Raw genomic sequence first — 24273 nt, forward strand, 5'->3', positions numbered from 1 at the left:
AGCTCTTACAAGTGTTCGATCAGATTCAGACCTACTCTTCCTCCATCGCTTCTCTAGACGTCTCTTCTGGCGTTTCAACTCCCGGAGCTCCTCGTTGAACCATGGAGCTCTACGGGGTCTAGCGCCACGGAGAGGTCGCAAAGGCGCAATCCGGTCAAGAGCCTCCGGTGCAGCCTTGTTCCAGGCCTCTGCAAGAGACTCCGCCGAACTGTGGACGAGTGCCTCTGGAATAACCCCAAGCGCCGTCTGAAAGCCCTCTGGGTCCATCAGGCGTCTGGGGCGGAACATCTTAATTGGTTCCGCCTCCCTGCAGGGAAGGATTGGAGCCAGGAAGTCAAGCCGTAGTAGGAAATGGTCTGACCATGACAAAGGCAATGCTTCTAAGCCCCTTAGTCTCAGACCATTACTCAGTTGCTCGGAAAGGAATACCATGTCGGGTGCGTGCCCCCCCTCGTGAGTCGGACCCTGTACTACTTGAGTCAGGTCCATGGCTGTCATGGTGGCCATGAACTCCTGTGCCAACCCAGAGATTTCGCCGAGCGACGGCAGGTTGAAGTCCCCCAGGACAATAAGTCCGGGGAACTCCACCGCCAGCCTGGCTACCTCCTCGAGCAGCACAGGCAGGGCTTTTGACACGCAGCTGGGAGGCAGGTATGTGAGAAACAAGCCCACCTGAACCCCTAAGTCCAACTTCACAAGGAGGGACTCGCAACCCGCAATCTCCGGAGCAACAAGCCTACGCAGGCAAAGGCTCTCCCTGGCTATAATAGCCACTCCTCCCCCCCTTCCCTGGGGTCGAGGTTGATGCCATATCTGAAACCCAGCTGGGCAGATTTCCGAGAGAGGAACTCCTCCCTCCGGGCCCAGCCAGGTTTCAGTTACACATGCCAGGTCAGCCTCCTCATCTAGGATTAAATCCCGGATGAGGAGAGCTTTATTTACCACCGACCTGGCATTGAGCAGCAGCAACCTGAGCCCAGGGCCAGAGTTACACTCATCACCAGTGCCCTGGGTTGAGCTCACGGAGCCAGAACAAGGAATAGTTATTAGACAGCGATCCCTCGTTCCCCTGGAACGGCTAACTCCGTGGCTCCCGCCATATCTACCTCTCCCCAGCGACACCGGGATATTCCGACCCTCTGCCACCCCAGAGATCGGTGCCCCTTCCCCTCCCGCCTCTCCGGCGTCAGGTGGCCCAAATATATCATTCATACTACTCCCATTCATCCCATCCCTGGCATAACCCCACCCATTCCAGCCATCCCACTCATACCAATCACTCATCCCATACACATTATTGCACCCACCCCAGTTATGCATCAATTTAGCCCCCCCCATTAATTAAAATAGATTGATTAAGTTAATAAGTTAATATAAAAATATAAAAATATATTAGAAAATTAGAAATATTAATATTAAAACACCATTAAAACTGAATAAAAATAAAAATAAAAATGCAGAAAATACAAATATAGGTAATAGTGAATAATTCAATTCATTTAGGAATCCGGTCAGCAGCAACTAATAAAAGTGCTAAAGTTTTCAAAAGTGCCAAGTTTCCCAAAGTGCCAAGTTTTTCAAAGTGCCAAGTTTCTCAAAGTGCCAAGTTCTTAGGGGCAGAGGTTATTCAAAGTCAAGGATCATTCAGTATCTCTCCCCCCCAAAAAATAGGGAGGGGGGTGTCCATGTCTGCATGACTCTCCCACCACCAGACCTTGATCTACCAGTCCTCCTCCCTTGGTCTCCTATGCTTGTTGGTTGGAAAGGGTTTGCATGATATGGTGAGCCCCTGTTTTTGCCTAGCTCTTGCCTACCTAGCAGTTAGAAAGCATACAAATGCGAGTAGATAAATAGTTACCACTTCAGTGGAGAGGGAATAGTGCTCCGCAACATCTTGCTGGCTATAGGACTGGGGAAACGTCTTCTGACAGCACTAACTCATGATTTCCAAATGGAGGTGAGTGCTGCTGCTTACACTTGACAATCCTCAAGGACAATTTCCCTTTCTTATATTACATTATCTAGATAAAAATCAGAGCAATGAATGAAGTTACATTTTGACTGCAGCTACAGTGCCGCATAATTTAGTTAATATACAGGCGCGGGTACTGTTGTGGAAGACAGTGGGCAGGAAGGAGAAGAAGGTTACTGGGTGTGAGAAGATCCTAACTCCAACCCTACTCCAGGCTTTGGACAGGAAATGCTTTAAAGCGCATTGGTCTGCCTAGGAATTTACAGTTTTCAAAATTATATTTTTATTCCTGAAAAGTGCAAAAAATGCTTTTCTGAAATTCATGTGGTTCTTTCATCTTGGGTTTGCCAACCAACCTGGGGCTTGGCTACTGTAACCTGCAGTGATGTATCTGTATTTTGATACATACCTGTAGTAGTGTATACAATTTTTTATTGTGAAGAAGCATGTTGCAATGTAATACTTACAATGCAAAGGGAGGATAAATTCTGGGCTCACTCTTGTTTGTGTTGAGCGGGACATCTGGAGCTCCATATGCACTTCTCAAAGATTACAGAAGTGTTGTGTTCAAAAGAGTATGTAGCTGATACTTTTTTCCCTTGTACATTATTTCAAGGTTTTTCTGTCTACATTTGTACTTACCTTCTTAAATATTTTGCTTTATTTTCAAGGACGATGTCCCAGATTTGAATTCTCAACAGCATTTTAAATCAGTTCAGTTAGACGCAGCGGTACTCAACAGCCAGATATTGTCTATGTCTTCTCATGGTGTACACAAATCTTTGGCTTCATCCTTGCCTGAAGCGGCGTGTAAGTTATGGTTTTTCTCAAAATATTAATTTGGAGTGAAGAACTGAAATGTATTATATGATTCAGAATAGGATAAATTATGAAGATTATAATATAATTTGTATAAAAGAATATTGAAATATTAAACTAATATAATATAATGTGGGTATCATGATTTTTAAAATTATTATTTTATAAAACATTGGCTATCACTGACCATCCTAGCGTCACATCAAATCACTTGACTTGACAAATATAATCACTTGACCCTTATGATTAGAGCACCTGTATTGCCTACATTCAGTTACATTGCTTCCATAAAGCCTTCTAATAAAAGTTGGGCTAAGGTGAGGTTTGAACCATGTCAACAGTACATATTGAAATATTTAGAAGAACAGAATGTTGCTTCAATAAATGCTAACCTATTTGCATTGTAAAGCTATGATAATATAGCGGTAGAAAAATGAATAGTCATACTTACAACTGTCTGTCTTTCTAATTCCTATCTTCTGTAACAATTGGTCAAAAATAAAGAAAATCACCCTTGCTTTCACATTTATTTAGAACTTTTCAGATAAATGAACCCAAAGCTGCAAATAAATAAAGCAAAAGAATAAATAAGGCTTTACGGTAATTCTTAAGAGATTTACAAGGTAACCTTAAGCTACAGACCTTTAAGAAGTACTATTTTAAAATACTGTCTCTGTTATTTAAAAAAAGACATGCAAGTTTCCAGACCATTAAAGTACAGTAATTGTTATACAGAAGCTACATTTTAGAGACAAAAGTTTTACAAGTCGCCCTGTCTGTTAAATTCAGGCCTTGAGGTGAGATGGATGGCAAATAAATCTAATAAATAATAAATTTATAAATAAATAATGAATGAATACTGGCCATGTAGGTAATTCAGAATCACTTGGTTAAATTTCATACAAATCTAATAAATTGAATTGTATAAATTGAATGAATGAATGAATGAATGAATTATTTCTTGTTTATTAATGAATGAATTATAGTAATAATACTTAGACTTATTGACTGCTTCATAGTGCTCTATAGCAGTGTTTCCCAACCTTGGCAACTTGAAGATATTTGAACTTCAACTGCCAGAAGTTGCTGGCTGGGGAATTCTGGGAGTTGAAGTCCAGATATCTTCAAGTTGCTAAGGTTGGGAAACACTGCTCTATAGCACTCTCTCAGTGGTTTATAAATGTCAGCATACTACCCCTAAAAATCTGGGTTCTCATTTCACTGACCTCATAAAGGTGGGAGCTGAGTCAATTTGATCTGGTTAGGATTGAATTGATGGCTGTAGCCAGAGTTAGCTTGCAATACTGCATTCTAACCACTGTGCCACCACAGTGGTTCTGTTGTGAATGTATGTCTCCTTACCCAGCAGTGAACAAGAAAAAACTAAGTACATCCTTATTCTCATTTCAAGATAAAACCATAAATATATTTTAAAAAGCAAATGGCATGGATTAGCCTGTGATAATGTCTGTAATGCATTTTGCTCCACAAGATATTTTAAAAAAAATACCGGCAGGGGGAATGCAATTAGGGAGAGTCAATCAAATTGCTTGAGCAATGCGGTCTATTTGTTGTATAGTTGGTTATGTAGATGTATGTAAAAACTTTAAATATTGTCATTTAATAATGATTTTATTATGAATATATCTTACAGCCACAATGACAAAGCCTATCCCGGAGTCTTCTGAATTGCAAATATCACAGCAAAACTTACCAATACAGAGGTCTAACCTACCTGCTACAACTCAAGTAAGACTTAATAATAAATGTATATATTTATGTTGGCATTTTAAGATATATTTTAGAGTTTACATATGAAGACAAATCTATTCCAAAAAAGAAGGAAGCATAAAATTTATGTGATTTTTTTAAATTGAATTTGCAAGATGATGTAACAACAGTTTTATTCACACTAGAAAGAAGTAATTCTCTGAGCTTGCCCTGCCCTTTAAACCAACGCATTTTGCTACAGCTAGGAGTTTTATTTTCCATTGGTTTCCCCCATGCTAAATGGAAATAAACATCTGAACAATAAGATCTCTCCTGCTAACACTATGTAATGGAACTTATGAACACAAAGGGACCAATTAGAAAATGTATAAATGCAGTGACAATGATAAAAGCACTTGAACTCCTTTTAATTCTTAATGTATAATCTATCTATCTCTGTTTTCTCACCTTCAATCATCTTCATTTTTATTTCATTAAAAAGAGCACATTTTTTTCTATCATATATGTTGTTTTTGTGATGGTTCCTTTTCAAATAAGGCTTCAATTTCACCTGGTCCACTTGACAAAGAATGGCCCATACGAAGGGCAGCTTGAGGGCTCTAATACAGGTAGTCCTCAACTTACAACAGTTCATTGGGTGACCAAAGTTACAACAGCACTGACAGAAGTGACTTATGACTGTTTTTTTGATACTTATGACCATTGCAGCACGTTCCTCTTGGTCATGTGATTGAAATGTTTCTATGTTTCTATGAAATTTGGATGCTTGACAACTGGTTTCGATTTTTGACAGCTGCAGTATCCCAGGGTCATGTGATCCGGTTTTGCAACCTTCTGACAGGCAAAGTCAATAGGAAAGCCAGATTCACTTAACAACCTAACAACTGATTCATTATTAACCTAACAACTGCAGCAATCCACTTAACAACCGGGGCAAGAAATATCACAAAATAGGGCAAATTTCACTCAAATTTACTTATTAACAATAGATACTTGAGGCTCAATTGTGGTCATACGTTGGGTACCATTGTACATGGGAAGTCCTTGTATGTTAACATAAATGTGTCTAGCAGCCATAGGTACAAAATATTAATAGCACTGCAACATGTACCAAATATCAATTTATCAATCAATCAATCAATCAATAAATCAATAAATTCAAAATCCACTCTAAAACCAACTGAAATCTCCATGCCAGAAATTGCAAGTTGAATGGTTGCAACCGAAATCTTAATATTCATTTATTTATTTTATTTATTTTATTTGACTTCTATGCTGTCCAATCCCAAAGAACTCAGGGCGGCTTACAACAATATAAAATTACAAATAACAGCAACGATAAAAAGAAGTCAAGGGGGGGAAAAACCTAATTTCTAAAATCCTAATTAAAACTTAAGACAGTTCAACAGCATACGTTCTAGTCATTCATACCCATTAAGACTACATGGACAAGCTAGTGGTTGATTTAGGGGGCCCAGGCCTGACGGCATAGCCAGGTCTTTGTGGCCTTATGGAAAGCTAGGAGGGTGGAGGCCATACGGACCTCAGGGGGAGTTGATTCCATAAAGTTGGGGCAGCAACAGAGAAGTCCCTCCCCCGCGGCCAGACCAGGATCTGGAGGAGGCCAACTCTGTGTGCTGTAATATAGACCAGTGTTTCTTAATCTTGACAGCTCTAAAATAGGTGGACTTCAGGCTGGGGAATTCTGGAAGTTGATGTCCACTCATCTTAAGATTGAAATGCTGATGTTCATCCAGAAGTGCTAAAAGATCCAGCCCTGCTCTGCCCTGTCTTGTCCATGTAATAGCTGGGGTATCATTCTCTACCCCAGCTGTAACAAGGCAAGACTATGGAGACAGGTTGGGCTCCAACAACATACTAACGCAGGGCTGAGTTTGGAGCCTAGTTGTCCTTCGAGTCCAAGGGAGAACACTGTGCAGCTGAGCTTAATAAACCCAGGCTCATGCCGGCCCATTCCTTCCCAAGAGTTACTGTAAGTCCCCCAAAATGATTAGAGGGGGATGCATGCTTGAGATCCAGGCTTTCATGATATTGACCAAATCTAGTAAGAGAGACTCAGAAATCTTTATTTCTTTGCTTAAACTCTCTGTAGTGTACTGTGTTCCAAACCATCAAGAACCAACTTGAGCAACGGACTCGAGTACTGCAAGCCAACATTCAGTGGCAGCAAGAAGAGCTGCAGAAAATCCAAGAACAACTCTACATGGTACAAGATTCTAGTAAAGAAGTAAGCAGAACGGGCCCTAAGTATATATATATTTATACAAATTATTTTATCCAACAAACTCTAATTACTGAACTGAAAATATGCAGAATACAATACTTATCATGTATATACACATACATATATACACAGATTATATATATTATTTATAATATCAGGGAAGAAACATTTATTGATACATTTCTAATAAAGCCTATATATTTCATCATATCTTGAATATTCTGTTATATTGGTTTCTTTAATATTCTAAAGTTTGATGTTAAAGATTTTTGTATGCATAGTTATGCACAAAGGACCTTTATCCCAGGGCTATCTAGAGCTTCATTTTACTAGAGATTTGCAATTTCTTGATTATGAATTATTCATCTTATCTGTTTTAGAATAAATAGAAAGGGATTCATAACAGAGAATAATATATTTGAATTTAAACCAGAACTTGATTTAGAATAAGAGAGTTCATATGTTCTTAAGGGAAAACCATTTGTTCTAGCCTCAGATATGCAATAGTGCAACATGCAATTCCCATGCAATTCTAGTACTTAATTTGATAATAGATGCTAAATACTAGATTTTTTATTCAGCATTCAAAAGTGAAAAATAAGCAGATTAGCTCAAAATAAGCTCTATGATTACAGGCTTTTCTCAGTATGAAGGAGAAATCAAAATATGTCACTTGACTCCTCAAAATAACAAAAAAAATTGACAGAACCACTGACCCTTACTATTACTTTAAACTGTTCTAGGATAAGAAATCTGTGAGAACCTCGGAAGAGATTCAAGATAGTTGTCATTCTTCTGGCAATTTAACATCACCCTTGAGCAATACTTCTGTGCTCTCACCATCTTTGGCTATAGCACCATCTCCTGCTATTTCTCAGGATAGCAGCCTCCAGCACAACCTTACAGATCTGGGCCATGATCGACAACTAAGGTAAAAGAATTGCAATAAGCTGGTGTCTTTCTTTTTTTAAGACAAATATCCATCTTTATTTGCAGCAGTACACTTACAAATTTTATAAGAGGTTTATATTATTATTGTAACAGAGATATAGATATATATGCATAACCTACCCTGATATTTTATTTCATGCTAAGCAGTGTTATGCAGAGCACAGAAAAAAGTTATGCCACAGGTAAAAATCATAAATATGTGGAAAGTTATATTATTTCACCAGGAAGATGCTTATTTAAATAAAAACAATAAGAACTAAGAACTAATATTTAGAATGGAAAAAGAAAAATAGAAGAAAAGAACAAAGACAAAAATGCAAAAAATATGAATTTTAAAAATTTACTGAATTATTTATTATATGTAATTGATCCAAAATTTTCGGGTTTTTTATATGTCTACCAAGCATGTAAAATGTCCCTTCTATTTGATTACATTTCCAACATAAGTTTAAGAAAACGTTATACTTTGTATATAGTTTTTCTGGTGATATTGCATTGGCAGACAGTATATCACAAAATTTAATATATTGAAAAATAAACAAAGAAACTCAACAATACATTTTTTATTTTTGATCTATAAGTTGACATTAGCAATTAATCTAATTTTTATAAGAAAATACCTTATTTTACATTCCTTTAAATTCATTATAGAGTGTCCCCTAATAAATAATTCAGATACGCGTACAGATGCATTTTTTTTTAAAAAAAAGAATAACTGTATACTATAGAAATAGAAAAAAATCTGCCTAAAATATATTGTCAATTGTATTTTAGTTGCTTCACAGTGCACAACAGCCAAACAACTGTGCATACAAACATGTGTACCTGGGCTGGGTTCTTCCCGGTTCGGACCAGTTTGTCCAAACCAGTAGCAACCCACTGGTGACATCATGATGATATCACCAAGCTGGATTTGGTCAGTTCCTGTCCATGGGCGTTGCAATCTTTTAAAATATATATTTATTCAATTTTTATGCCGCCCTTCTCCTTAGACTCAGGGCGGCTTACAACATGTTAGCAACAGCACCTTTTAACAGAGCTAGGCTATTGCCCGCCACAATCCGGGTCCTCATTTTACCCACCTCGGAAGGATGGAAGGCTGAGTCAACCTTGAGCCGGTGATGAGATTTGAACTGCTGACCTTCAGATCTACAAGTCAGCTTCAGTGGACTGCAGTACAGCACTCTACCTGCTGCGCCACCCCAGCTCATATATACATGTCACATGTTTTTTTGCTGAATTTGAAAATTAAGGGAGACTAGGATAGATCTATTTCGGCCTTATTTTGGCCTCATCAGCTAGCCATATCCACTGGGACTTGAACCTGCAACCTTTGCCTTGTAAGGCAGAGAATTATCCTCTAGGCTACAGTATCCAATCCCTTCAGCTCTGCACCAGGGAAGGATTACATATTTTTGTGTTGAATATATATATATTCGATTTTTGAGGGAGTGAACTGGCAGCGAGGTAAGTTGCAACCTACTCCTGACACATACACAGAGAGAACCAACCCAATTTTGTAATTCTGATAGTTGCATCTTGCTTGCAATGATGTGAACACATTTTGGCCTTTTTGCAACCAGCTTGCATTTGTGGCTGTTTGCAGTATCCCATAGCTGTGTGACCATGACTTTTGGCTCCCTCCCTCTCCCGCTGGTATCTGGCATTCACTTTCAGTTTTGGGCCAAAAAAACCATGAGCATTGTGAAAAAAAACCCTCATAAATCAGGCACAGATATGTAGTGACCTACTTAATCACCACAATTCTGGGCTCTTTTATGGTTGTAAGCCGAGTACTCTGTAATAGAATGATTCACAGGTCTCTGATTCACATGACTGCATAATGTTCAGATATTAACCTTCTGACCTTCTAACATGCAAATCCCTTCCTCCCTCCCTCCCTCCAATTTATTTGTCCTGGAATTAAATATGTTCTTTAATTTGTGGTTGTCTAGATTGCTACTTAGTCAACCTGTTCAGCCAATGGTGCCTGGGTCCTGTCATGCAAGGATAACAGATGTTGATACAGCTGGACACAGCGAAAAGTATGTCTCCTGAAACTGTTGATGGGAAAGTTTCAAAATGTATAAGAGAAACAGCATCCACCATTAAATCATGAAATTACATATAATTTAGTGGTGCCACAGAGAATAAGCAAACACGGAACAACGGTTTTAGTCCTTATGCTATACATTAAACATGCAATGGCTCTGTGTATGCATGTCCTTTGTTGCTAAAAAACATTGATGTGCTCCTATGGGAATGGTCGGGAACGCAGTTCCGGTAGCAAAATTTGGAGCTCCAGCCCAGAGCACCCAATTTGCACTGAAATATGTTGAAACAAAATGCATAAGCCACGCCCACGGTGTGGTGGTAAAAATTTTGGTAGCCCATCACTGCTAAAAAGACACGAGACCTCAGAATCCAAAGGAAACATTTAAATAGCTTTCTGTCATTTTGGAGTTAGAATTTTGTTTTTATACGTTCATGCAAAATGTTGATAGATTTTTCCTTATGCTTAAAATGTTCTTTTCTTGTCTTGATAACAATGGTTTGGTTTTCAGTGCTTGCTCTTTGGACTAAATAATAAATAATAATATAGTTCTACGGAGAGGGGTGGCATACAAATCTAATAAATAAATAAGTAAGTAAATAAGTAAATAAACAAAGAAAGAAAGAAAGAAAGAAAGAAAGAAATAGTTCACGTCCACCTGCCTCTCCCATTAAACTTTCAAATCCCAATTCTCCAGGTAGACTATTTTTTTCCTATTCGAGTCATGTAGTACTCTTTTAGTGTGTGTGTTAGTTGGCTCTGTGATACTTAGATACAGCCTTAATTTGTGATGGATATAGATATATATGTGCTACCATACTAGAACTGTACCAATAGTTTTTTCCCCATGTCTTTCACTCAGTATTGACGTGTGGCAAGTAGCTGGAAAAGTCCCTACAGTTTTCTTGTCAACATTTCCAGAAGTGGTTTGTCATTACTCTCTTCTTCCTAGGATTGAGAAAGAGTAACTGGGCCATAGGATTTCATGCCTAAGGGAGGACCAAAACTCATAGTCTCCTGATTTCTACAGTTATGGTCCACTTCATGGTCTTTGTCACATGATGAATGGACCTGGGAGGCAGGACTGAGGTGGTTGTCATGAATTCACATTTTGGGAAAATTTTAAAAAGTTGAGGTCCACATTTGGGCAGAACAATATATCCAGGCAAGATGTAAATTCTAAATAGAACAAAATGAATATCGTCAAAGATTATATTCATAATGATGAAGTTCATGGCCCAAGAGAGCTTCCAGTAAAACTGCTACAGTCATCCAGAAAGTGCAAATATTGCTTAGCAACAGGCTCATCAAATTATTCACAGAACTGCAGTTCTCTTACGAACAGAAACCTTTGTACAGCTTCCATACAGCAGTCATGTCTGTAATAATATCTGAGTAGCATATAGCTTTCTCACAACTGGGGTTTTATGTCGAAAACATGGACTTCATAGGATATATTATCCAGGATATAGTAATATCTATGGTAAACCTCCGGAGAAAATAGCTGTCTCCTACTGATACATCCGTAACAACTCTTCTTTAGTTGTTTGAAGATGTTTTTTCTTAATTTTCTTTGTAATGCCCAAATACTCAATTTCTAATTTAAATACTATTCCATAGTTTCCAGCTCTTCTATTTCTGATTGAAAGAATCAGTTGTCATCTTATTAACACCAAAGCAAAAGTATTATAACATTAAATCAGTTTCTGACTTCACAGTATTGCTGCCATTCCTGCTTAGCTTCTGTCATGCTGGGAGACCTATTCAACAGGGGTGAAATTCAGCAGGTTCTGACAGGTTCCAGAGATCTGGTAGTGGATATTTTAAGTAGTTTGGAGAACTGGCAAATACCACCTCTGGCTGGCCCCAGGAGTGGAGTGGGAATGGAGATTTTGCAGTATCCTTTCCCTGGATTCTTCCCTTGCTATGTTTACGTCCACAGAACTAGTAGGGGAAAATTCTGAATTTCACCCCTGCTATCGAAAGGATTTTAGATATGCAAACTCTTCATGAAGGGTAGAAATTAATAGGATGCTTCATACTTTTATCTGTTGTTCCTAACAGATAATCAATAAAATTTAGATTTTGCTATATATGGAGGATTTTTTTTTACTGAAAATTGCAAGACTGTTTCTTTTCATAGGTATTTTCAAAAAATACAGTCTTGCCAAGGGTTGGAAGCACAGACTTCCAGCAACGGTACACCAGTGGTGCTTATGAGACAACCAGGATTGCACCCAGGATTCTCTGGTGTACCATCATCTCAACCTTCATCTTTGCAATCTATGCATCAACATCTTTCACAGCAATGCTACCTTCAGGTAGGCTGGAACAAATATATTTTAATGTAAATCTGACTTGAATGTTGTGAATGTTTAGCTGGAGGGGCAACAGAAACCTCTTTTAAGAAAAAGTAATAATGTTTCTTCATTGTTCTTTATAGCAATGAAGGGATTACCATATTTTTCGGAGTATAAGATGCACCTTAGTTTTTGGGGAGGAAAATAGGGAAAAGAATCTGCTTACCAGATATTCATGTGGCTAGCATCCTTAGTCTGGTCAGCTTCAGCACATTATTTTATCCCCTGGTTAGGGCATTAAAAAAAACCTTATTCAGAGAGGGTAACAATGAAAGCGCTTGTATGAGCTGGGAAAATCATTATCACCTGGTTAGGACTAGAAACATTCGGAGCAAGTAGAGCAATGAAAAAAACCCTTTCATTCCAAGACTTAGGCTTGGAAAACTTTCTTTGCAGAGAGTAACAATGAAACAGCTTGCAAGCGGGTAAGAGCTGAGAACGTGGTTAGCACCCGGTTAGGGCAGGAAAGAAATATTTGGAGCAAGTGTGAACAATGGAAAAAAAAACCTGCAAAGACTTAGGGCTTGGAAAACATTCTTCGCAAAGAGTAACGATGAAAGAACCTGCAAGGTAAGAGCTGGGAAGACCGTTAGCACCTAGTTAGGGCTGGGGGAAAAAGCTGAGAAAAAAGCTGAATAAGACGCACCTGAATTTTTAGCTTCATTTAGGGAGGAAAAAGGTGTGTCTTATACTCCAAAAAATACGATAGTTTCTGACATCAATGTCTGCCAGTACATAGATATTTGGGGGGTATGTTCCTACTGTACAGGAAATCCTTGACTTACAACAGTTCATTTAGTGACCGTTCAAAGTTACAATAGCACTGAAAAAGTGATTTATGACTGTTTTTTACACTTATGACCATTGCAGCATTCCCAAGGTCATGTGATCCCCTTTTGTGATCGCAAAATTCATGGAGAAGCCAGATTCAACTAATAATTGTTTCATTTAGCAACAGAAATTTTGGGCTCAATTGTGACATATGTCAAGGACTACCTGTATATGCAGGAAAAACATCCCATCCTTTAAAAATAATCCTATAGCAGATTTACTGCATATACCATACTGAACCCCGAGTTTTATTTATATTCATTGTCATTTGATTTGATATTATACTTGACTGCATTTAGGGCCTTTCTTGACCTACTGTATATCTTTAGTAAAATACAAATGGAGTTTTTTTTTTTTTTTGAAAATAAATTTATTAAATATATACAATAAAAACCAGATACAGAAAGACAAAAGAGATATGCATATTGTACATTTTTTACACTCTACTTATGTAGTAATTGGAGAGTGGGAGAAGGGGGTTGTGAAGGGATGGAAGTAGATATAGAAGGAAGGAGGATAGGGAGAAGAAGGAGGGGGGGTTAGATGAGCGAAAACCAGCGTTAAAGCTGGGTCTTTCATGATTTGCGGCCTGTAGTTTGAGCTCGTAGTTGGTGTGTTTTACCCTAAGGCTTTATTGATATGTTTTGAATGTAGTTTTTAGTGCCAATATATATAATTCATTTAGGGGTTTATTTTCTTTGTAAAGTTGGAGTTTGTGTCGATCGATGTTTACAGTTTGTTGTTTCAGTTTGATGTTATGATTTGTGATGTAAATTGCTATTTTTTCAAGTTGTTTTTGTTGGATATTTTTCTTGATGGGTAATTTTTAGATAATTCCTTTTTTTTAACCAGAGGTACCATTTATCCCAAGCTTTGTAGAAATCTGTCTCATCCTTGTTTTGCAGTTCCATTGTTAGTTTGGACATTTCTGCGCATTCCATTATTTTAATCAAGAGTGATAGAGTAGTTGGGGTTTTTTCTTGCTTCCAAAATTGTGCATATAAAATCCGTGCGGCTGTAATAATATGGATTATAATATATCTGTTTTCTTTACTAAAATTTTGTCTTGTGATTCCTAGTAGAAATAGTTCGGGTTTCGCATGGATAGTCTGAGAGGTAATTTGTTCTAGTATAGTTTTAATTTTTTCCCAATATTTTTGGGTGGTTTCACATGTCCACCAGATGTGGTAATATGTACCTGGTTTTTCTCTGCATTTCCAACATAATGGTGATAGATTTGGATACATTTTTGCAAGTCTAGCAGGTGGCAAGTGCCATCTGTAGAACATTTTATAATGGTTTTCCTTATATGAGGTTGCCATCGTTAGTTTATAGTTAGCAGTCCAAATTTTTTCCCATTCGTTTAGATAAATTGTGTATCCAAAGTTTTGTGACCACGCTATCATAGATCCTTTAACTATTTCTTCAACAGTATCGTGTTGAAGGAGGATATTGTATATATTTGATATTTGCTTTTTTTGTGGACCAAAAATTATTTTATCGAGGGGGTTATTTTTTTGGAAGTCTGATTTGTTCTTATCTTCATTATATTTTGATTTTATTTGTAGGTAGTGTAACCAATCTACTTTAATACCTTTTTCCATGAGTTTTTGCTTAGGAATTAGCTCATTATTTTCGTTTAGTAGTTGGTCGTATGTTATAATTTTATCAGGGGTTAATGCATTCGGGTATATAATGGCTTCTGTTGGTGAAATCCATTTTGGGATGCAGAGGTAGTGGTTTTTTTTAATGAAGTGCCAGGTGTTAATTAAGGTTTTTCGGATGTAGTGTGATCTGAAATATGTTGGTATTTTATCTATGTCTGTCATCAGAAACTTGTGCCATCCGGATTGAATGTCATAGCCTTCAAGTGTTAATATTCTAGAATTTTTAAGTATTATCCATTCTTTCAGTAGGTTTACAATTGAGGCATGGTAGTATAGTTCCATGTTTGGTAACCCAAAACCACCCCTTGACCTATGGTCTTGTAGGTCCTTAAGTTTTATCCTGGCCTTTTTTTTTGTCCATATGAATTTGCGAATTTTTGTGTGTAAGTTTTTGAAAAAGGTCCTATTTAGTTTAATGGGTGCAGTTTGGAAAAGGTATAGAAATCTAGGAAGTATATTACTTTTAATTACAGCAATTTTCCCCATTATAGAGAGTGGGAGTTTCGACCATCTGCAAAAATCTTTGTCCGTTTCATTGATTAGTTTATCGTAATTGTCTTTCTTGATAGTGCTGCAATTTGCGGTAATCCATAATCCTAAGTATTTAACTTTTTTGGCAGTTTTTATTTTAGTGGATTCTTCTAATTTCGATATCTGCTTTTTTGTCATATTTTTTGTTATCATTTTTGTTTTTTCTCTATTAATTTTTAATCCAGCAATCTCTCCAAATTTATTTATTTCATTAATTAGGATAGGTGCAGATTTTAAGGGGTCTTGTACAATGAACACCATGTCATCAGCAAAAGCTTGAAGTTTATAGTGTTCATTTTTAATTTTTAATCCTTGGATTTCCTTATTGTGTCTTATTTTATTTAGTAGAACTTCTAGTGCAAAGATAAAAATCAGAGGGGCTAACTCCTTTTTTTATACTTATTGTTTCTGTCATATCATTGTTTATCAGTATTTTGGCTGTTTGTATTGAGTATATAGTTTTAATGAGTTCTGTAAATTTATTACCAAATTGCATTGACGCTATTTGTGTTGTAAAGAATTGCCAGTATAAACTATCAAAAGCTTTCTGTAGATCTACGAATAGGAATGCTACTGGTTTATCTATGTTTTTATCGTAGTATTCTAAAGAGTCCAAAATAATCCTTGTGTTTGTTGTTATGTTTCTTGCCGGAAGGAAGCCATTTTGGTCTGTATGTATTCTAACAGTTAATATTCGTTTAAATCTTTCGGCTATGATGGATGCAAAGATTTTATAATCTGAGTTAAGCAGGGATATTGGACGATAATTTTGAATGTGAGCTCTATTTTGTGTATCTTTAGGTATTAAAGTTATGTAGGCCTCGTTCCAGGAGGAAGGAAGTTTTGAACCCTCGAGTATTTCATTAACAAGGGGTAACATTATAGGCTCCAGAATTTCTTGAAATTGTTTATAGAATTCGGCAGGTATACCGTCTGTGCCCGGGGTTTTATTATTTTTTTGTTTTGTAATTGCACTAGTTAGTTCCATTGATGTTATTTTGTCATTTAGCATATCCTGATCTTCCTTATTTATTTTTTCTGTATTTTCTAAGTTCTTGAATAGATTATTTATTAATTGTTCATTTACGTCATCTTTTTTATATAATTCCTCAAAGAAAGATTTAATTATTTGTTTTTTATCGCTGAGTGTTGTTTTTAAAGCATCTGTATGATCATATAATGCCTCTATAATTTTATCTGCTTTTTGGTGAGCGAGTTTTGCGGCTAACCATCGCCCAGGTTTGTTTGCAAATTCAAAGTGCTTTTGTTTGGCAATCCTTAGTTTATGTGAGAGTTCTTCTTGAGTTTGCAGGTTTATGTAATGTTTTGTAATATTCAATTCTCCTAAAATTTCGGCGTTGTCTGGTTTCATTTGTAGGGTTTTTTCAAGGTTCTGAAGTTTTATTTTTAGTGTGGATAGGCTGTTTTGTTTCTGTTTTTTCTTTTTATTTTGGTATGCAATATAGGTTCCTCGCACATAGGCTTTCATTGTGTCCCATAGGTTTTGTGTGGAAGTGTTACCATCATTGTTAATTTGGAGAAACTCACCCAATTGTTGTTTTAACATTTTTTGAAAGTTTTCTTCTTTAAATATTGTTTGGTTCATAGTCCATCGTCTTGAATGGTTATTAGTTGAATCTCTCCATTTCAACAATATGGGGTTATGATCTGCCCAGGAGTTTGGAAGTATTTGTATGTCTGTTACTTCATTGATAAATTCTAAATCAGCCCAGGCCATATCTATGCGGGACCATGACTTGTGAGGAAAAGAGAAAAAAGTATATTGTCTATTGTTTGGATTAAAGTGACGCCATATGTCTTTTAGTGCTAATTCAGTTGTAAGTTGTTCAAAAGTTGTCGGTAGTTGTTTTCTCTTTTTCATTTGCTTAGTGCTTTTATGATCCTTTTTCCTGTCTACTATCGCATTGAAGTCGCCTGTTATTATTATATTTGTTAAGTTTAATTCCGTGATTTTTTGATGTAGCTTTGCATAAAAAGTGGATTGATTTATTGTGGGAGCATAGATTGCGATTATATGTATTTTTTTTGTTCCTGATGTAATTTGTACTATTAATATCTGTCCGTTGTCATCTGTGTAAATTAGTTTAGGGTTAAGTTTAGGTTTAATGTATAGTACTACTCCTCTTTTCTTGACTTCAGCAAGGGATGAGAAGATTTCTCCAAGCTTGGGATGGTTTAAGATTAATTGGTCTTGTTTTTTTACATGCGTTTCTTGGAGACAGATTATATCTGCTTTTTGTTGTTCAATTTTGTAGAATGTTTTTTTCCTTTTACTAGGAGAGTTGAGGCCGTTGATATTTATAGAGAATAGTCTTATTTCATTATTCGGTAAGGGTTTTTTGTGACGTAAGTTAGTTTGCTGGCTCTCTTCTTTTCTCCTTTCTCGCCTCCGCTTGAGATCTTGTTGTTGGGCCGTCTCTGCCATATTCTTCTGTTAATTTAAGTCCAGTTTCCTTGTCTGCGAGAGTGTCTTCAGAGCTGATTTCATCCAGGCTAGATTTATCTTTTGATTATTGCATCAATACAATCTCATTTCATTTAGTCTTTCATATTAATCTTTAAACTATTTCCATCAATAATGTATTCCAATTGCTATACAGTGGTACCTCTTCTTACAAATGCCTCTTCATACGAACTTTTCGAGATACAAACCCGGTGTTTAAGATTTGTTTGCCTCTTCTTAAGAACCATTTTCACCTTACGAACCCGAGCCTGGGTGCGTGCGCTCTATTACTGCGCATGTGCTCTCTTACCGCTGCAGGGATTCCCCTGCCTTGTGACTGCCATCACCGGGATTTCCCATTTGCTTGCCACCCCCGCCGGGATTCCCTGCCTCCAGACTGCCAACGCTGACCATTGCCGGCCGAAGCGCCTGCGATTTTCCCTTAGCTTGCGGCGGCAGTCCGGAGGCAGGTAATCCCAGCCGTGGCAAGGACCAGAGCTTCGGCCTCAGACAAGGCTCCCTGGCTCGCACTCCGTGCCTAGCACCCAGTTCCTGCGGGGGAGTCCCTTCAAGGCACCCAAAGCAGCGGGCTTTAACTCCCCACTCCCCCCACAGGCTTGAGAACTGTCTTAATTGGAAGGACGGCAGAAGAAGAAGCGGAAGCAAGGAGGAGAGACACGTGCCCTCCTCCTCCTTCTCGTATTGATCCCGCTCCACACGGAACAAACTAGAGGCCAAAAAAAGTGAAAAGGCTTCTTGATCGGGGAGCGCAGCTGCCAGGCCTGTTCTGGGGAGAGGGGCTCTGACACGGGAGACACTGCAATGGGACGCTCCACACCACACCAACTGCGAGACTTTCTCCTGTGACTGTCCTGGGGGAACTTCCAGCCGCTCTTGGGGTTCTTTTGACAGCAGCTGGGTATTTGAGGAGGGGGCTCGGGACGCTAAGTGGAAAGGCAGACCCTAGTTCATTCTGTCTCCTCCTTCTCCCCACCTACTCACATGAGCCCTCATCCCCGGCAGCTGTGCTCCCCGATCAAGAAGCCTTTTCACTTTTTTTGGCCTCTAGTTTGTTCTGTGTGGAGCGGGATCAATAGGAAAAGTAGGAGGAGGGCACGCGTCTCTCCTACTTGCTTCTGCTTCTCCTTCCGCCACTCCTTCCGCCACTCCTTCCAATTAAGACAGTTCTTGAGCCTGCGGGGGGAGTGGGGAGTTAAAGCCCGCTGCTTTGGGCACCTTGAAGGGACTCCCCCAGAGGAAGTGGGTGACAGGCACGGAGTGCGAATGAGGGAGCCTTGTCTGAGGCTGAAGCTCCAGTCCATTCCTCTCTGTCTGCCTCTGCCACTGAAAACACTTTCAAGAAGGGTGGAAGCCTCGCCAGCTGATAAGCCGCCAGGCAGCTTCCTGCGTGTGTTAATCTACCTAAGAGGCTCCTTTCTGGCGGCCTCCGCTGTCTCTTCCCCCACCCCGCACCTCCTCCACCTGCCCCCAAACAAGGATCTGAATGCCGGCAGTAATAAGGCAAAAGGGGTGAGTTTTGGGATGCGTTTGCACGCATTATTCGCTTTTATGTTGATTCCTATGGGAAAAATAGTTTCTTCTTACAAACTTTTCTACTTATGAACCTGGTCACGGAACAAATTAAGTTCGTAAGAAGAGGTGATGTTTGCATTCAGAAGAATCCTTTCTTTGTTCAACAAATTACTATAGGTACTGATTCTATTGTAATCAAAATATTTCTTATCTTCAGATAAAATAAGAGACATGTAAAAAAATTCATTACCAATGGGTGTATTATGATATTCATAATGACTGCCTGCCAAAAGCCTCAACATATTGCACTAACCTTGAATCATATTAAAACTTTCTAAAATTTAAGTATAGTTTCACCAAAATGTTAACCAACAAATTCTGCATTTGTATGCAGTTTAAATGAAATGATAAATCATCCCTTAAATAACTCTCATCAATCAACTGAGCAAAATTCTGTTATCAAACAAAAATGAACAGAAATAAAAATATTCTAAATTTCTCAAGAATAAACTATATACAGTATTTACTATCTATATTCCCTAGTACTACCATATTTCTGCTAATGCTACCTAATTTTGTAGTCTATCATACAAGAAGGATGATTTGGATTGTTTTTTTTTTATAAAACAAGACCACAGTATGTCTACAGAAATGTTACAGTTTAAAAATTTCAACTGATTTAAAATAGTTTCATTTTGAAGTAACACTTACTTACAGAAGTCTACCAATAGTTCAAAATTTTAGCATGAGAGCAAAAAAAGGGACATATTAGACATATTTTAAATGTTTCTAAACATACAAGAAAGCTAACTGTAAATTACAATTTGAGTACTATAGGTGTAGCTATAAAAATTTGCTCATATTTTATGTACATCATGCAGGCATCAATGGGTTTTTTTTAAAAAAAAATCATATTTCTTAGTCACCCACCTCCTTAAGTTTGTTATCTGGAACAAACTGTTTTAATGCGATTATTGTACAGGAAAATGGGCAGTGTACGTGAGGTCATTATTTCTAAATCTGACTTTAGCACATTGTCTTTGTCAAGTGCACTTCCCTTTGTGTTATGCATTATAACAACTTCCTTCTTCCTTTTGTTTTTTCCTTTTGCTACATGGGAACTCCCTGAAGGTTGACTTGATTTTGTTTTTGATATCATAGCCAGTAAGCTGGTACTTAAAATAAGTCATTTTTTCATGGTGAACTTAATGTAGGAGATGATATGAACCTGCTTTATCATTAATGAAGTCTATTAATAGATACTATCAATCACTGGGCAGAAAACACATTTAGTTTTTATAACACATTTGAATGTTTAATATGAAATATAGGGAGTAAGGCCAAAGACATCAGTTGGACTGATTTTCCAAATGTGCATCCACTTGAAAATGCAATTAAACTGAAATATTGATGCCAAACAAGATCGTCCTAGAAAAAGATTTGGAGCTGTTGCAAAATATGATAGAAAACTATATATGATACAAAATAGAATTTAAGAGAGAATCCTTGATGACATTAGTTAATTCCCTGTTGCCATTGATTAAATCAAATAATTCCAATTTAAGCCTTTGGTCTATAATTGTATCAAATTTGGACCATGATTAATATAGTCGAATAGGTTAAAAAAACCACACATTTTGCAATAAAAACTAAATTCATTATTTTTGACTTATTGAACCATTTTTAACTGCATTACAACTTTGTTTCTTATATATAGGTACCGCCAGCAGACTCTTTGCACAGGGAGCAAGCAGATTCTTTGCCCACGACTCCCTACTCTTTACAGGAAGAAGGTATCGAGTACCACCACGTGCCAATGAAGCACCAATCTGCTGCCAGAAGTACCATGAGCTTATCTGAAAATTTAAATGTGCAACATCGGCAATAGATTCTGCCTTCTCAATGCACACTTAACGGGAGAGGAATGTTTGTGTTATAAAGAATGCTAGGACCTTGGTGAAATGGTGCAATAAAATGGAAAGGGAACATTTTGCAGGTATTTGCACAATTTTGTGCTTATGCTATGGAATAATAAGACTGCAGTGTTTTGGATTCCATTTATAAAGAGTGTTTTACAGTTATGTGGGAGCATGAATGTAGCACCTGTTTACAACATCTAAATGGAACTGTGTCCTTTGCTAGGAAAGATGTACCTAATTTAAAAAATTTCATAACTTAAATATTTGTGTGTTGCTACACATATTCTGAACACCTGGGTAGATGGTGTTTAAAATGCTGCACAGCAATAATGACCACTAATACTAATATGTACCTTTAATTTGACATGACGCTAACTGGTACATTTCTCCTAGATGACTCAGTTGAATAGGTAGTTTGATCAGAAAGTGTTCTGACGTCTGTTCAAAAATCAAGAAGAGGGAGAAACTTTGCTTTCATTATTTTGATCATTTAAAATGAAAACCATTGGTTAGAAAAATATATTCAGATTTTATTTTTTATTATGACTAATTGTTAATTGTTTTGCACAACTGCACAACAAGCATAACTTGGCACTTTGAATTAGGAAAATTCCTGTTTTAGCGGCCAAATAAGCAGTGAGATAGATCATGTTGTCATATCTTTAGAACAATCAACACATCTTTAGTCTGTACCGTTTGAACTCATAAATTGCAAGTATTAAACTTGTTATTGTCACCCCACCCAATGTTTCTACTGTCAAGAAATTACGATGGACAGCTTCCTATTCATTTAGTATAGTATAAACAGTTAACCTCAGCACAATCATGCAGCTATTTATTCCAATATAAAATCACGCTGTCCAAACTCTATATTTTTCTCTCATAATGGAAGAGTTTCTTCGCTAGTTACAGAACAAGCATTGGAAGAATATGCACTGTGTCACAGCCCGTTAAATGGAAAAATGCTGCAACTCTGTTACATATCTATTTCATGATTATATTTAAGGTGGAATTTTCCTTAAAGCGTTGCACTTTGTATGCTTTACATTAATGTTTCCTAAGAGATATTTTATGTTATTATAGAATAAGTAGTATAAAAATGTTGTTGTTAAAAAACCAAAACCCCAACCAATTTCTATATAAAATAAAAGTATATGAGAATATGTGGATATTATTTTGTGTATGGAAGATGAACTGCTCTTAGTTTTTTCGTAATAATTTTTACTAGAGTTTGCAAATACAAAGACTAATACAAACAGAAAAAAAAATATAAAAATTAAAGAAGAGAGAAAGAAAAATAAAAAGAGATAGAAAAAAATAAAAAGCAATTAGTAATAAAGATATATAAAAGATGAGTCGTCCCTTTTCCAATATAAATAACTTCAGTAACTTAACTTCAGTTAAATATTCTTCCTTCTGCTCTCATCTCTTAGCACTAATCAAATTATAAAAGATTCAGCTCTAATCAACAAAAGTCTATTAAAAGCTACCAGAAATAGTAATATATTTATATTTTACTTTTAATAAATCTATTTTATATTTCAATTTTTCACTTTATCTAAGATGAGCTCTTTTTAGAATTGTTTTTAAAAAACTTTTTTGTGGGAATTTAGATATAGCAAGACAGCTTCACAGTTATAAGTTTAATACACGTGTCTACAGTATGCTCTTGATAAGACGTATGCTCTGATCAGAAACATATGACTGCCAAACCAGCCTGTGATTTGTTGTAACTTGGCAATTGCCTGTGGCTTCCATCCTTTCTGTCTTCCTTTTCTCAGCTCTGTCCCTTGAGACAAGTAGCAGCATACAAAGTATTGTATTTACCAAAATCCATTTTGGAGGGAAAATACTGACTGCTGATTGGCTAGACTGTCTGGCAGCTCCCTATAAAAGAGTTGGCTGTCAGACAGAGCCTTTGCTGGGTTGTAAATAGTTGCCAAATAATGAGTTGTTGTTTTGAAGCCACTTCTGTCTGCTTCTTCCATTCACCCTATCTAACATTGGTGATGAGGGTGGGATTGCAAGGCAGATAGGCCAGAAAAGAGCTGACAACTTCACAATCCAGCCTGGGTCAGTAAGTCTTCGAAAAATGGCCTTCCCAAAGCGCCAAAGCAGCTGACATGATGATGCATGCTCTGCTGAGTCACTTCAACCCAGTACAGGAGCACTGGGACACTTATATGACTCGCTTCAAATGCTTCATGGAGGCAAATGGCCTCCTTGGGCTATCGGACAACTGCAAACGAGCACTCTTCCTGAGCTACTGTGGCACAGATATGTTTGAGATACCCCAGGCACTCGCTGAACAAATGCCAGTCCAGATGGTCACCTTGCCCACCCTAGAGACAATGCTCAAGACCCATTATGTGAGTTGTGCAATTTACATAAGATTCTGCTCAGCCAAGTGATCTGTGGAATTTGGGATATTGACCTTCAACAGAAGTTACTTTCAAAGACCACCTTCGCTCTCCAGATGGACGAGGCCAGGGCAGCCGAGGCATCCACTAGGTTGAGTGAGCACTACAGCAACCAAGCAGTCCGAAAAGTGCACAAAAGGCGGTTGACGTGCATCACAAGAGTTTGGCGTAAGACTTTTTACCTAACAGCGATGAGGAAGTTTGCCGCCTTCAATTCAAAAAGCACAAAGTGGGAAACACACCTGATGACAGACTTCCACCATGTGTTAGCTGAGAAGGGAACCATCACATTGACTGCCGATACCACAAGGCCATCTGTCAATGATGCAACCATCTCAGTCATCTAGCAAAGCCTGCTGTGACAAGCTACCTTCACCACAGGCAACACAACGACTACTGAACAAGCCACACAATGGGTGGCAGCCACAATGAACAACGACTGGGCCAGCGTGACTGAGACCTGCCAAACAACAATCCGGCAACCATGCCACACCAAAAGAAGCTGTGAGTCACCATGTTGCTTGAAGGGTCACCATGCAGCATGGAACTTGACACCAAGTTGTCTCTCATCATCAAATCCTGGGCCATGCTGCAACAAGCAATCCCGGGGATCCAGAAAAAACAACAGCAATGACAAGAGCTGAGGCTGAATGACCATCAAGGCAACTATATTCCAAGCATCAACACCTTCTAGGTGCAATTGTACAATTTCAATGGCTCTCTCACATCAGCAGCTCCCTTCCAAGTCTGCTTGGTTTGGAGTGGTGCGAGGACCTT

General features: G+C 37.8%; 1 protein-coding gene across 1 annotated transcript in view; it reads left to right on the forward strand.

Annotated features, from left to right (window-relative positions):
• NPAS2 (neuronal PAS domain protein 2) overlaps positions 1-21167 on the forward strand; it is an 86375-nt gene extending 65208 nt beyond the window's left edge. Inside the window, exons 13-19 of the mRNA XM_070751011.1 lie at positions 2644-2782; positions 4446-4540; positions 6636-6770; positions 7511-7698; positions 9674-9763; positions 11915-12092; positions 20875-21167. Of these exons, the coding sequence (XP_070607112.1) occupies positions 2644-2782; positions 4446-4540; positions 6636-6770; positions 7511-7698; positions 9674-9763; positions 11915-12092; positions 20875-21045 (996 nt within the window). The 3' untranslated portion in view covers positions 21046-21167. The remainder of the gene's footprint in view (positions 1-2643; positions 2783-4445; positions 4541-6635; positions 6771-7510; positions 7699-9673; positions 9764-11914; positions 12093-20874) is intronic.
• The last annotated feature ends 3106 nt before the right edge of the window (positions 21168-24273 follow it).

The sequence above is a fragment of the Erythrolamprus reginae genome, chromosome 4 (genome assembly GCF_031021105.1).
Source record: "Erythrolamprus reginae isolate rEryReg1 chromosome 4, rEryReg1.hap1, whole genome shotgun sequence".
NCBI classification, from domain to species: Eukaryota; Metazoa; Chordata; class Lepidosauria; order Squamata; family Dipsadidae; genus Erythrolamprus; species Erythrolamprus reginae.